The 13,492-nt window shown below is 45.6% G+C and overlaps 3 protein-coding genes across 3 annotated transcripts; all 3 read right to left on the minus strand.

The window, feature by feature from the left end:
* Positions 1-399: 399 nt before the first annotated feature.
* LOC6493051 (inositol monophosphatase 1) lies at positions 400-2,014 on the minus strand. Its single transcript, XM_001956917.4, has 5 exons — positions 1,997-2,014; positions 1,621-1,731; positions 1,408-1,541; positions 989-1,354; positions 400-925 (listed from the first exon to the last, which is right to left on the minus strand). The coding sequence occupies exons 2-5, from the start codon at positions 1,687-1,689 to the stop codon at positions 661-663; spliced, it is 834 nt and encodes a 277-aa protein (XP_001956953.3). The 5' UTR covers positions 1,690-1,731; positions 1,997-2,014; the 3' UTR covers positions 400-660.
* A 35-nt stretch (positions 2,015-2,049) lies between these two features.
* Positions 2,050-5,131, minus strand: LOC6493050. The gene is made up of 3 exons (XM_001956916.4): positions 3,218-5,131; positions 2,779-3,150; positions 2,050-2,714 (listed from the first exon to the last, which is right to left on the minus strand). Exons 1-3 carry the CDS (start codon positions 4,384-4,386, stop codon positions 2,336-2,338), a joined length of 1,920 nt encoding a protein of 639 aa, XP_001956952.1. The 5' UTR covers positions 4,387-5,131; the 3' UTR covers positions 2,050-2,335.
* Positions 5,132-5,235: 104 nt separating this feature from the next.
* On the minus strand, positions 5,236-13,104 carry LOC6493049 (acetyl-coenzyme A synthetase). The gene is made up of 6 exons (XM_001956915.4): positions 12,582-13,104; positions 6,911-7,649; positions 6,701-6,855; positions 6,476-6,644; positions 6,226-6,415; positions 5,236-6,167 (listed from the first exon to the last, which is right to left on the minus strand). The coding sequence occupies exons 1-6, from the start codon at positions 12,890-12,892 to the stop codon at positions 5,719-5,721; spliced, it is 2,013 nt and encodes a 670-aa protein (XP_001956951.1). The 5' UTR covers positions 12,893-13,104; the 3' UTR covers positions 5,236-5,718.
* Positions 13,105-13,492: the final 388 nt, after the last annotated feature.

The raw sequence follows: 13,492 nt of genomic DNA on the forward strand, positions 1-13,492 counted from the left end.
ATAAACTAATCATATATCAATATGCAAGACATTGCTTAGCTGTTTACTGATACCTAGCCCCCAATAACACTCCCCGTACAATGCGGTCGGTCGGTCGGAAAATTCGACCTTGCAATGCCCTGTTTTGATTTGAACAAACCTTATCCACAATCCAGGGCATTCACTACTATCCAGATATGAGTCAAGCTCGCTTTACTAACTTACATAAGCCGCAAACAAAAATAAATAGCAAAAGACGATAAGACACTGCGAATACTAATTAGAATGCGGAATACGCAGATTGTAATAAAATTACAGAAAAGCAAACAAACAAGAGTCTTTGAATGAATTGATAAAGTTCCAGTGGCTCCACGGGGTGGGAAAACTATTTCATCAGAGATAAACTATATACATAGATGCTTTCTACTACAATGCAACAACGTTTATTACGGCGATTTGCAGAAATTAGACACACATATAAAGAGTATTTAAACACACAAACGTAAAGAACTTTCGGTTGATACACAGAAATGTGTTAGTGTGTGGAACTTCCTAGGATTCTTGAACTAGGATTCTTCAGGTGATTCTTAGGTACACGGTCGGAACAGGTAAAATGCCTCCGTTAAGTTGTTCAGGAATGGATTCCTTTAAGTCGGTATGCACACAAAATAATTAAGTAACTCAATCGTCCCTTGGTAGGGGGTAGAACTGAGTCAGCTCCTTGGCGATATCCTGCGCAAGCTCTGGGGAGGCTGCTGCCAGCACACGACGGGACATAATGTCGAACTCCCCGCCACTGGGATCGATGACCACTCCGCCAGCTTCACGAACAATTAAGTCTCCGGCACAGACATCCCAGGCGTGAATGCCAAACTCGTAGTTTGCATCGGCAGCTCCCAGAGCCACCATGGCCATATTCAAGGCAGCAGAGCCCAAAACGCGGAAGCTACAGAATCAGACAACAAATTAATAAAATTGTACAGCATTTTAGTTTACCCAAACCACTTACCCGTGCACCTTCTTGGCCATTTTGGCAAAGTTCTCGTTAACCACCTTCATTTTTTCCTCGTCGCGGGTGGTTCCGAACTCGCTGGTGACCAGAGACTTTCCAATCTCCTTTTGACCGCTTACTTGGATTCGTTTGCCATTATAGAAGGCCCCATGACCCCTTCGTGCGGTGAAGCGTTGCTCCAATATTGGGTTGTAGATCAGGCCCAATTCGGTGACCTTGTTCACCTTCAGACCAACGGAGATGCACGAGTGGGGAAAGGCGTGCACAAAATTCATGGTACCATCCACAGGATCGATGATCCAGGTGGGAGCCTCCGTCAGCTTATTGACTCCACCTTCGGCACTCTCCTCCTCGCCAATAAACCTGAAACCATTAGGATTCTTGATTAAAATCCAACATCTCTTTGGAATACTCACTTGTGATCAGGGAACGCTTTCTGGATGCCGTTCATTATTAGCTTCTCCACATCCTTGTCCGTTTGGGTAACCAAGTCAATGTCGTTGCTCTTAAGTTCGAACTCCGTGCGGTTGTCGTTATTCCGGGCGATCAACTTGAGGGGAAAACAAAACAATGTTTTTAAAGGAAAATTCCACTATTGTTTTGAAGTATTATTCCAGGAACTCATTTACCCGACCAGCCTCAGACACCAGGTTGCTGGCCACTTCAAAGCACTTCTCCAGATCCACGGTAGCAGCCATTTTCGTGGTGTGTCCGTTGCAATTCCCCGAAATTGAATGAAGCTATGGCAAAAATCAAAATTTGCGAATTATAATCTAATTATTGAAACAGCCGATTCAGCCAGTGTTGTCAAACAGCATAAGATAAAGTTAAGAGACCACTTAACCACGCATATAGCACGCCCTCTTTAAATATTGTACTTTAACCCAGAAGAACTAATAATCTAATCTAATATTGCTAAGCAATTTAAAGTTTTTCATTCATAAAAACAGTTTACAAAATTTCGTGCGTCGTTTGGAAACACTGGCACTCACTCCGAAATCTTACCCATCGTTGCACCCCTGGCAGAGCGCGCCACATTTGAAAAGACATTGGCATAGTTACTAAATAAGTTTGGTGAATAAACCGATATATAATTAGTTCTACTTTTAAATAGACTTGGTATTGTCAACCAAATTTGATACAACAGACACCAAGGCTTTATGATCCCAAATTTTTTTGTAGGTTTTTTTAAATTTAAAAACCATACAAGTGATAATTTTTCAATCTAATCCAAAATCATCTTCACTCATTTTAAATAAAAACCAAAATATTCTTGCATTTTCGATACAACGAAATTTACTCGCCAATTGAACTTGGACTTCCTGGCGGTCAGTTTCCTGAGAACTAAGCATGGTCCTTGTTTTGATCCGAGGAAGACGACTCTTCGGTTTCCGGGAAATCGGTCTGTGCGCTGAAGTCCCTCATCTCAGAGGCCATTTCATCAGGCGAGGCTTTGGCCTCGTCGTCGCGTGGCCTTGGATAGATTTGCTGCAGACTGTTGCCCAGTTGCAGGGCCAGGTGTTCGGAAGAGGCTGCCAGGCAACGACGGGCCATGATGTCGAGGTCAGTGTTGGCCGGATCCATTACCACACCGCCGGCCTCGGTGACGATAAGAACCCCGGCGGCCATGTCCCAACAATGAAGGCCAAAATTGAAGTAGGCATCCGCCACTCCAGAAGCCACCAACGCCAGGCACATAGCCGGAGAGCCAACGTCGCGCAAACTAGAGGACAATGGTAAGGATGTTTTATTATTTTTATGGAAATATTTTAAAACACAGTACTCACGCTTGCACTTTCCCGGATAGAGTATCTGCGTTCGCCTTGGCTGCCCTTCTACGCTCATCATTACCCGCCGTTCCGTAATCCTGCAGGACCAAGGCATTGGAGAGCTCCCTCTGTCCAGTGGTCTTGATCTTTTGGCGATTCATTTTGGCACCCTTTCCCCGCTGAGCCGTGTACATGTTCTTCATTGGAGGGTTGTAGATGATGCCGAACTGGGTCTGCTTGTTCACCAAATAGGCCACGGAAATGCAGTAGTAGGGGAACTGATGGACGTAATTGACGGTACCATCGATGGGATCAATGATCCACGTGGGATCATCCGTCAAGTTACAAATGCCATCTTCAGACCTCGAAATTTTCTCCTCAGCTATGAATCTATTTATAGGGAATAATAGTAATAGGGAATTATAGATCTAGGACCAAAATTTCTGGAAATACTTACTTGTGGTCAGGATATCTGGAACTTATGGCCTCGATGAACAACTCCTCCACGGCGTTGCCAGCTGGAGATATGGCATGCTGGTTAGGACTCCTGTTAGCGATTTGCTTGTTCTCATCCTTGTTACTTTCTGTGAGGGCAATGGAACCCACACTTCGAACCTCACGGCAGGCCAACAGAAAGAGCTGGTCCAAATTCTCGGCAGGAACCACATCTGGAAGGTTGTTCTCCTCTTCCTCGTCGCTGACATCTGTATCGCTATCCTCTGCCTCTGTATAGATCAGTCCGGAGGGATCGGGCGAGGTATTGGTCCCCTTGCAGGCATAGGCTTTTGAGGGATCAAAGGTCACATCCGTATTGGTGAGTTTGCTCAAAGAGCTTTCAGCGTCGTCCTTTTCGTCCAAGTCCATGCCCTTTTCATCGTCCCCGGCCGGCATGGTGGGTGGTGGCAACGGCAAATCCTCGGGCCTTTGAGGGGATTCCGTGAATTCTTGTTTTGGTGCCATGTCTAACGATTTGCGCGCAGGTTCCGGAGCAGCAGCAGCAGGAGCTGGAGCAGGAGGAGGAGGAGGAGGCAGTAGCGGCGCTGTTTCCGGGTCTACTTTTATGGACACCTGCTTCATTTCCACCCCCGGCTCCGTCTCAGGTTCTACTTTTCTTCCCTCATTGTTAACTTCCTGAGGCACGTCTGATCCCAGAGTATCGCTTTCCGTTTCGGAGCTGCGGACTGGCTTTGGAGGAGGGTCTGGCACGGCAGAGGTATTCATTGAGGCAATCGACATTTGCGAGCGATAGCGACGAAAATGTTCCTCCTGGATGTTTTTCACCCGCTGATCCTGCGCACTGGCCTTCTCATCCTCCATACCGTAATTAACAGCTGCATTGGGGCCGGATGAGCGCCTCGCTTGCTCCTCACTGGGCTGAGATGCTGCAACCTGGCCAGCGGACGGCGGGGCCCCTGTTTGGACGTGGGCGGAAACGGGATTGTTGGCAGTATTTTGGGGCTGGATGCGAGTTTGAGATTTCGAGCTTAGTGATGCCCGGCGCTTGTCCTCGCCCGTCCGGAAAGCATTCACCCGTGGATCGGCGCCCGTGGCCTCGTGGTCCTCCAATCCGAAGCCTGTTGCCGCATTTTGTTGCGGCGGCTTCGGAGGCTCCTTGTTGGCATCCATTACACCTGTGCCGTACTGGATCCGCGCCCCACTAACTATCTGTGCACCGAGTTCTCCCACTGCCGCCAAGAAGTCGCAAGTCCGTCCCGAGCCGAAAGTGTACACTTCGAGCCGATCAGGTCTAGATGGAAATGCTCCGAATAGAATTGCCCTGCCAGGCCCCCCAGGATCGGACCAATTCAAATAAATATTTTGTATTTTCAGTCATACATACCTACCACGAATATAAAAACCAGATACGCCCGGAATAGTCTGAAATGCAACGGACATATAGATATACATTGAAACAATAACTTTATTATACAGATATGTTCATGTACATAAATATATATAATTAGATATGTAAATTTCATTCTTTTGCCATCGCTGTAAAGCTAACAATCTTTTTACAATCAGACGTGAGACCGAAGTCCCCATTTCAGCCAATTGCCATCAACTCGATTACGAGACCGACATCCCAAAAATAACGAGCTCTAACAGCAGTAACCTCTACAATATCCGTAGGCTTGCAGCAGTAACTTCATGATATGTTTCGTTGCAGTAAGTCTTCTGACCGTATAACATAGTTATATATTATGTATATAGTGTATATAGTATATTCGAGCGATTTTCTCATCAACAAGTAGATCGTACGTAGGATGTAGGAATGCAACACTGATATGTATCGTTTTCAAAACTTACGGGCTAAGGGGGTTTAACAGAGGAAACCGGAGTTTCCCCCGGCCGGTTCCGGACTTACGTGCGTCTCTGGAAAGCTGAAAAATGTGTGCTAGAAATGGCTAGAAATAGAAGATCTACAAAATAAAAGAATATGGGAATACAACAGAAAACAGAAAAGTGTGAGATGTGTACTTTTGTGGCTACAACTGGAATCGTGTATATATTTTGTCTCATATCAATTCTACTAAAAATACATACATAAGTAAGATATAATTAAATTTTTATCACAACGAATTAGCGGGAACTTAGGCTACTAGTACACTACATACACAACAAAGAAACGGAAAAGAACTGGAAAGAATGTGTGCGTGCTGAGCGTATGTAACTACGATGAACAGGCAATACACAACAATATAGAGATAGTCAGATAGTTACTCGGATCGGGATCCGTCCAGACGCTTACGCTTACAAACTAAGTAGAATTTAGAAGGTGCCAACCACACCGTAACCCGGAACAGGGCCAACATTAAGCAATAGAGTTATGTCTATAGATGCACGTCTATATAGGGGGAGATTTACAGGATACGTAATTGGGATACGTATGTTCTGGCGCTGGCCAGCGATGGAAATGCGAAGCTGGGGAGCCTAACTTTAGCTGGACCCATCTACCATTTACTTGGCCTCAACGGGTCGGTTGGCGAATAGCTGCTCCACAATCTGCTCGTCGGCCAGGGTCGAGGTGTCGCCCACATTGCGATCGTTTACGGCGATCTTGCGCAGCACTCGCCGCATAATCTTTCCGGAGCGGGTCTTGGGCAAGCCGGGGGCATTCTGAATGACATCCGGCATGGCAAAGGGTCCGATGCGTTCGCGCACCATCTTTTTAAGATCGGAGATTAGTTTCTGATCGAAAACTTCGTTCTCATTGGGAGTGATGAAGCAGTAGAGGCACTCGCCCTTGACTGGATGTGGACGGGAAACCACGGCGGATTCAGCCACGCGGGGATGTTCTGTCAGGACAGATTCGACCTCAGCGGTGGACATCAGATGCCCAGAGACGTTTAACATGTCATCCACACGGCCAGTGATCCAGAGATAGCCATCAGCATCGCGACGGGCGCCTATGAAAATAATATTTTAAATAAAATTTAAAAACTATTTCAAAAAATGTAAACCCACCATCGCCAGTGCAGTAGTAGCCAGGGAACTTGGAGAAGTAGGTGTCCTCGAAGCGTTCATGGTTGTTGTACAAGGTACGCATCATGCCGGGCCAAGGCTGGGAGAACACCAAGTAGCCCTCACCCTCGCCCTTGATCTCAATGCCGCACTCATCCAGCAGAGTGGGTTTCACACCAAAGAAGGGGAATGACTAGAATTTAAAAGGAATATAAGTTACCTAATCTCTTAGCTCATAGTCTGAGGTACTCACAGCTGAGCCAGGTTTCATGGGAGTGGCTCCTGGTAGAGGTGTTATGACATGACCTCCAGTTTCCGTCTGCCAGAAAGTGTCCACAATGGAGCACTGCTCCTTGCCAATGTTACGATAATACCAGAGCCAGGCTTCCGGATTGATGGGTTCACCGACGCTGCCCAAAACTCTGTAAGGAAGAATAGTTAGAATTGGAGGAAGGAAAGACTTGGATAGGTAACCTACTTGAGACCACTTAGATTATGCTTGAGCACTGGTCCTTCGCCGAACTTCATCAGGGCTCGGATGGCCGTGGGAGCCGTGTAGAACTGAGTCACCTTGTACTTGTCGATAACGCTCCAGTAGCGGTCATTGCCGGGATAGAAGGGAGTACCCTCGAACTAAACAAGTGGAAACGTTAGTCACGGGCTTTAATCCTCTTTGGAAAGTACTTACAATCACCGAAGTGGCTCCATTGGCCAGAGGTCCGTAGACCACGTAGGTGTGTCCAGTGATCCAGCCCACATCGGCGGTGCACCAGTAGATATCGCCCGGCTTGTAATCAAAGACAATCTTGAATGTGGTGGCCGCGTAGAGCAAGTAGCCGGCGGTGGTGTGGAGCACGCCCTTGGGCTTGCCAGTGGAGCCACTGGTGTAGAGCATGAACAGCGGATCCTCGGCGTCCATCCACTCGGGATAGCAGGCCGGCTCCTTATCCTCCATCTCCTCGTGCCACCAGTAGTCCCGATCGTCGGTCCATGGGATATCCTCCTCGACATGATCCGCCTGGCAGGGAGTCACGCGCTTCAGATGCGACACCACAATGCACTTCTCCACGGAGTGGCCCATCTCCTCGACCTTCTCCAGGGCCGTGTCGCAGAGCGCCTTCAGGTACAGGGGCTTCTCACCACGCCAAGCTCCGTCCGCCGTGATGAGCAACTTGGCCTTGCAGTCGAACATCCGCTCCGCCAAGGAGTCCGGCGAGAATCCGGCAAAGACAATCGAGTGCACGGCACCGATACGGGCACAGGCCAGCATGGCAATGGGCAGCTCCAGGATCATGGGCATGTAGATGGACACGCGATCGCCCTTCCGGATGCCATGGTCCTTCAGCACATTGGCGAACCGGCAGACCTCCTCGAGCAGCTTTCGGTAGGTGAGGCCGCGGGAGTAGTCGTCGGGGTGGTTGCCCTCCCTGGAACAATGAAACAAAAATAAAACAACGGCCATGAGGAAATATTTCTACATTGCATTACACAGTGTTTACAGTGGGCACGGTTCGGTGGCTCCGGTTCTTAAATGGGTGCCACGTACCCGGTGTCCCACAATTGGGCTAATTACCCCGATCGCAATTGGATCACTTGCTGTAATTCCGTAATTTGATTCTTCCTAATTGCCGAGGAGTCTTAATTCGATTCCTGGCATTTAAATAGTCTGGCATTTTGAAATTTGTGTCAAAATAATTGTGATCTATTTCTGTTAAAAAATTTATTTTATTACAAGTCTGTTGTCTTGCAGATAAGTTCAGGGTTAGTGTAACAATAAGGCCTTATTATACCAGCCTCAGGTGTTTAGTTTTTTTTTGTAATATTGCAAAGGTGTATGTATCCATTTATATGGAAAATACTTGTGTATGTGCCTTTCCCTTTTTGTTCTGAACTTGGCAACAGAAGGCAGTGCCAATAACCGACACAATTCTAAACACAACAGCTGCGAAAAAGTCTTAGACTAGACTAAGAACACTGAGAACTAAAAGTATGTTTAGGAAACACCTTGATGCGAGTTCTATTAGGTGATTTCATATTTCTAGAAAATAATACTTTCTAGAATCGTTCTGAAAAGTACCCCCAATCCGCTCTAAACAGTTCGCACTGCCGCCGCTCTCTAATTGTTGCCATTAAATGAATGAATTTAACACGAAACGTATGCCAAGAGCTTTGAAAGCTTAGCGGGCGGATAAACAGAAATCGTGACCGAGCACAAATCGTGAATTTGAATAATTTCATAACCCCCAACCCAAAACGGATATAAACATTCTCGATCGCCTGTCGTAGCAGCAGTAATGGGGAAAGCAATTTTCCCCGCCTGGTTTGGAGGCCAAGGCAGATTTGCACGGCGGAACAGCAATAAACCATATAGGCCATATAGCCAAGCCCCGTCAGACACCCTAGACACCCAGGTGTACGGCGAACAGGTAGACAATGCAATCAGTAGGGCACAATGGCTAGTGTAAATCATCCGTCCTCCCCGGCCCAGAGATAAGAGCTGGCCGGCAATAAAGTGACTTTCATGTCGGTTTCGGTTTCCACCAAAATTGGCAAAATGCGAGAGAAAGCAGGAAGCGGACGGAACAAAGCACCCTGGTGTGACGTTTTGGGGGTTATTTTGGAACCGCTGACTAGTCCCGAAGGTGATCAAAGTTCGCCACCAGCCAGAGGGTTGTTTTGGGGCGTGACTCGGCCCACAGGCCGCGAAATGTTATTGGTCTTTTTCGAAATACTTGTTTGTACGTTTGGCTGCCAATTAGTAAGATGGCAAAAATAAACAAAATACGCACTGGTTCGACAGTCATACTTCGTAAATCGATTTGAAAGAGGGTAGACTCCTGTGACTAATCTGGAAACTTGACTTTACTTTATAAGATTGTTATACAGATACTTTTTATAGAAACTACCAGTCAAATCAAAGAACTTAGAACTTTAATAAGTTCAAAAAAACCCCCTTTTTTGATAAAAACTATTTTCAATTAGCCCTCAAAACTATGAATCATATCTTGAAGCCCATGCTCTCCAAAAAATATACTTCCAGAGCTGTAATCAGGAATTTTCACTTCAAAAATCGTGCCATTACTTTTTCCCCTTTTTTTTTTCTAATCAGCTGGCGACGGCTCACAGTCAAGGCTAACTATTTGCGGACGTCCTCTGCACTTATCACCGAAGTATGGGAGCCCATGATGTGGAGGCTTCTCCCGCCACATACATATGTATGACTAACTGAAATTGGTGGGAAAAAATGTGGCGCGACGAGTATATTAATTTTCAATTTAGAGACGTAATCGGGCCACTCGCCTCTAATCTCGTCGGCGGATCGCCAGACAAGAAATTTTCCATACCGCCTTGGAAACACCTCATGCAGTACTGCTACTTTTCACCTCTTGACCACGGCTAGACGCGTGGCCGCTGCTGTGTTATCAGAAATCACAAAAATATTCTAAAATAATCATGGAAAAAAAAGGAAATAGCTCTCTCCTCCGCACGCGTGGTTGCTCAAAATTATGAGTGATCGGCGATCTTGGAAAAAAAAAAAACAATAAGCAGTGCTAAACTTATCTTAATAACCATAACAACAGCTGGGGAATCGCGTGTCGAATAAATGGCATCGCATGTTTTCATGCACAGAGAAAAATGTAATTTGTTTTTGAAAATAAAACTAATCAAATATTTTACAATTTTCTTAAACAAAGAGGTTTGGAAAAAGTTATAATTTTTTTGTAAATATAAAAAGATAAAAACATATACTGTAAATAGATTTTTCTCAGTGCTTTCGTTTTGTTTAGTGGATCTCGTCTCTCATACGACGTCGCCAGGTCTGGTGGAGCCCTACAGTTTTAGAGCCATTATCGTATGATGTTCATCTGCAATGTTAATCTAATGATCTCGCTTTTTCGACTCGTGGCCCATTGATTCGAGGTGACAGTGGAGCAACGGCGTTACATAATTTACATAAAGAAGGTAGGGCCAGCTTAATCAACGCCGCAGATAACAGTAAAGAGAAATAGCCAAAAATGCCCAGTCAGCACTATTCTAGAGTCTTAGTCAGGTAAGACACACTCAGGTATGGCCTACTCAGACCATTCTTTCTGTCTCTGTCCCCGCCAGCCCCCCAGACCTGGGTGTGCGTGAGGAGCAGAGCTATCTAATTGGTTGTGAGTGAATCAGACGATCTGATCGCGTGATTTTCTACCTCCCCAATAGATCTCAAACTGTTAACTGTCACCTGCCAGTGCATCTCAAACCTCGACAACAACGGTCTATAATATTCTGTTTTTATTTTTGCCTCTTTTACCTTTGTTTTTCACCTGTTCTCACTTATTCTTGCACCTTTTGCCCAGACGCCGCCACGCTGACACACAAACGGACGGATTGGAATGAAAATAATACTAAAAAAGATCGAAATGTTTAACGCAAAGACGCGCTTCAATCAATTTGAATAAACAATTTGCGGGCATTGTCAAATCGCTTACATAATTCCGCCCGGCTTTCGCTCTTGGGCGTGTGTTTAATTCAATTTGGTGTTGTTGCCGACCAGCCTCGAAACCAAAAACCGTTTGCGCAAATCGGTTGCGATCGAATCGGTTATATTCGAGGCAGTGACACATTTTCAAAGTGTGGATTATTTTATTGGTAATTTTGTAATTAAAAGTATAGAACGTGTGTTCTTATCTATAACATCTTAATATTCGGCCACAACATCCAGTATTTAACTCTACTAGCTCTTCAAAATTTCCTATCCCTAGCCCATCTAGCCTATCTAGCCCATAAATACCTGGCCTATAAAGTTTAAGATTTGTTTTGCTTGGCTTTGGTTTGAAATAAAATTATCTGCAAAACGGGCCGTTCGAATGGCGTTAATTATTACTCATTATGTGAACGCGTTTTATTGTCTATTTTTTTCCAGTTCCATTACTATCTTATCACCAAAATTGAGGACAGATTGTGGGTGCTGGGATTAAATAATTCCCATAAAAATAGGGGAAAAGCACAGACTGGGTGATGAGCACTCAAGGAGGGTACTTTAAAGTTGAAACTAATGGACAGAGGACGGAGGGCGGCGGACTAGCAGTAATGACCTTGTAATTGCCTTTCAATTACCTGACTTTCATTTGCATTTCACCCGGCCGGCCGCTTGCAGCACGCCCTTTTACCTACGGAGAGGTAAACAAGTGATAACCCCGAGATAAGCTCATTAGCATTAACATTTGTTTAACATTGTGCTTTTTTTATTCCTGACGCACTGCACGCTGAACTTTGGGCCTCAAATACGGCGAATCTTCTCGCGAAACCAAAACAAAATACTTATTCCATCCAGAGTTATAGGCAGGGTATCTCAAATTAATTGCGTTGCGAGTGGGCACTCGAAAGCTGAAGTATATATACGTTATATGGTAGTACCCCCCATCTAATCGGAGAAAGGGAGTGTCTGTTTTTGGATCGTAACCAGAAAAGAATGCTAACACAATTAAGTTCAAAGTGAGAAGAATCTATTATTTAATATTTGCTCTGGGGGTTCTGTACTCTTTATATTTGCCAGACGCGTGGGAAAAAACAAACATTCAAGTTTACGGATGACTTGGATATCTATAGACTTTAGTTACACTAAGATGAAAGTCCAGAGTGCGATTTGCGCAAATTTAAATTAATATTTATTAGTTCGCATTCCAAAACAATAGCCTGGGTAAAAAATTATAAATATATTGCTAAAAATCAATTCACAGCTAAAGATAAACAAAAACTAAACCAATCCTTCAACCGGTTTTGGTAATAACCAATATTAGCCATATAAACTTGGCCGGGTCACCCTCTTATGAGGGTCGTCGAGAGCAGAAGTGGCCCTGACATTGACCCAGAGTACCTATACCTATACCCATGCCTAAACTGCAATCGGGCTTCAAAAAATCACCAAAATTGATTTAATTAAAGTGGTTAGGCTATCACATTTGGTATGCAAACGATTACAGCAATTGGGCTTTATCAAAACAAAGGTAATTGCTCCATTTTCGTTCGACAGACAGAAAGAAATGGAATAATAATTTCCCTACTACTGCTGAAAATCGATGGAAGGAGGTGGGACGTGTCCTTGAAGCGCATCCTTGCCCGAAAAGCAAACAAACGACTCAGAGCAGGAGTTGAGGAGAATCATCTGGTCTGGTATTTATGGTGCCTGCGCAGTAAATCCTGGCAAGGAGGAAAACACCTCTACATCTACGTCACGAGGCGAGAGTTTCGTAACCACCAGAAAAATCAATACTCCTGTCCTGGCATTCGAGCAACTTTTGTTTTCATTCGACCTACACCACCCAGTGCCGTGGTTGACGAGGACAACGGCGATGACGAGGCTGTAAACTCACCAGTAGTAGGCAATCTGGTCACCCAATCCGTTCCGGACATTGCGATCCAGGAGATTGTAGCACAGATTAGTCGAGGCTCCCTCCATCCATTTGATGGAAATGGGTCCCTTGGAGATGTTGAAGTTGTATTGGAGAAACTTCTGAGGGTCGGCGGGCGTCTCCCAGTGGAACTGCTTGGCCACGCGGGACCAGAACTCCGCCGGATCGTCCAAGGACTCCTGGTAGAACTTCTTGTACTCCTCGAAGCTGGATATGTACGCATTTTGGCTGATGGCCGGATTAGGATCGTATATTGATTTTTCCGCTGGCATTTTGTCTGCCTGACTGTGTTGATTTATGGTTTATTGTATTTTATTTTTATTTCTGCTCCTTTGTCTAGCAATTGCAATTGTCCTGCTTGCTATTATCCTTCCCTAACTTAGTGTGTCTGAGTGTTTGTTTTTATTATTTTTCTGCGAGCAGCACGCGAGCTCCTCGCACCGCACGGACTGAGTTCGAAAATCGGAATGAGCACAGACCATGTGAAGTGAGCTTCGAGAAAGCTATTCGCCTCCACCAGAGAGCTTTAGGGGCTTTTTGGTGGTGGCTGCCCGCCGAACACGCTCTTCAAGTTCAACGGAACATGGGCGGCGCGTTCGGAGGGCCTTATCGGCATCGGGATCGTTCGCATTTTCAAGGCGCGACTTTCGACGTCCTTATCTTCAAGCACGGCGTAACTTTCCAGAGGAAGGTGTGTCCGGCCGGACAGTCCCGACCGGCTGGCTGCACATCATCGGCAATCAGGTGATGGCGGTGGCGTGTGCCGTCCGATAGATGTCCCGGCAACAGTTTATTTCCAAATCTGCACTGGCACGCCGCGCCAAGCTGATCCGTGTTATCATTCACAGACCGATTCCCAACAGTTCACTATG

The sequence above is a fragment of the Drosophila ananassae genome, chromosome 2R (genome assembly GCF_017639315.1).
Source record: "Drosophila ananassae strain 14024-0371.13 chromosome 2R, ASM1763931v2, whole genome shotgun sequence".
Lineage (NCBI taxonomy): Eukaryota > Metazoa > Arthropoda > Insecta > Diptera > Drosophilidae > Drosophila > Drosophila ananassae.

Coding starts and splice junctions, on each gene's coding strand:
- LOC6493051 (XM_001956917.4), bottom strand. CDS start 1,689: ATGGCTGCTACCGTGGATCTGGAGAAGTGCTTTGAAGTGGCCAGCAAC. Junction 1,542..1,620: donor TGGTGTCTGAGGCTGGTCGG/GTAAATGAGTTC, acceptor TTTCCCCTCAAG/TTGATCGCCCGGAATAACGA. Junction 926..988: donor ATGGCCAAGAAGGTGCACGG/GTAAGTGGTTTG, acceptor CTGATTCTGTAG/CTTCCGCGTTTTGGGCTCTG.
- LOC6493049 (XM_001956915.4), bottom strand. CDS start 12,892: ATGCCAGCGGAAAAATCAATATACGATCCTAATCCGGCCATCAGCCAA. Junction 6,645..6,700: donor CATAATCTAAGTGGTCTCAA/GTAGGTTACCTA, acceptor TCTTCCTTACAG/AGTTTTGGGCAGCGTCGGTG. Junction 6,168..6,225: donor CTACTACTGCACTGGCGATG/GTGGGTTTACAT, acceptor TTATTTTCATAG/GCGCCCGTCGCGATGCTGAT.
- LOC6493050 (XM_001956916.4), bottom strand. CDS start 4,386: ATGGATGCCAACAAGGAGCCTCCGAAGCCGCCGCAACAAAATGCGGCA. Junction 3,151..3,217: donor TCCAGATATCCTGACCACAA/GTAAGTATTTCC, acceptor CCCTATAAATAG/ATTCATAGCTGAGGAGAAAA. Junction 2,715..2,778: donor CTATCCGGGAAAGTGCAAGC/GTGAGTACTGTG, acceptor ATTGTCCTCTAG/TTTGCGCGACGTTGGCTCTC.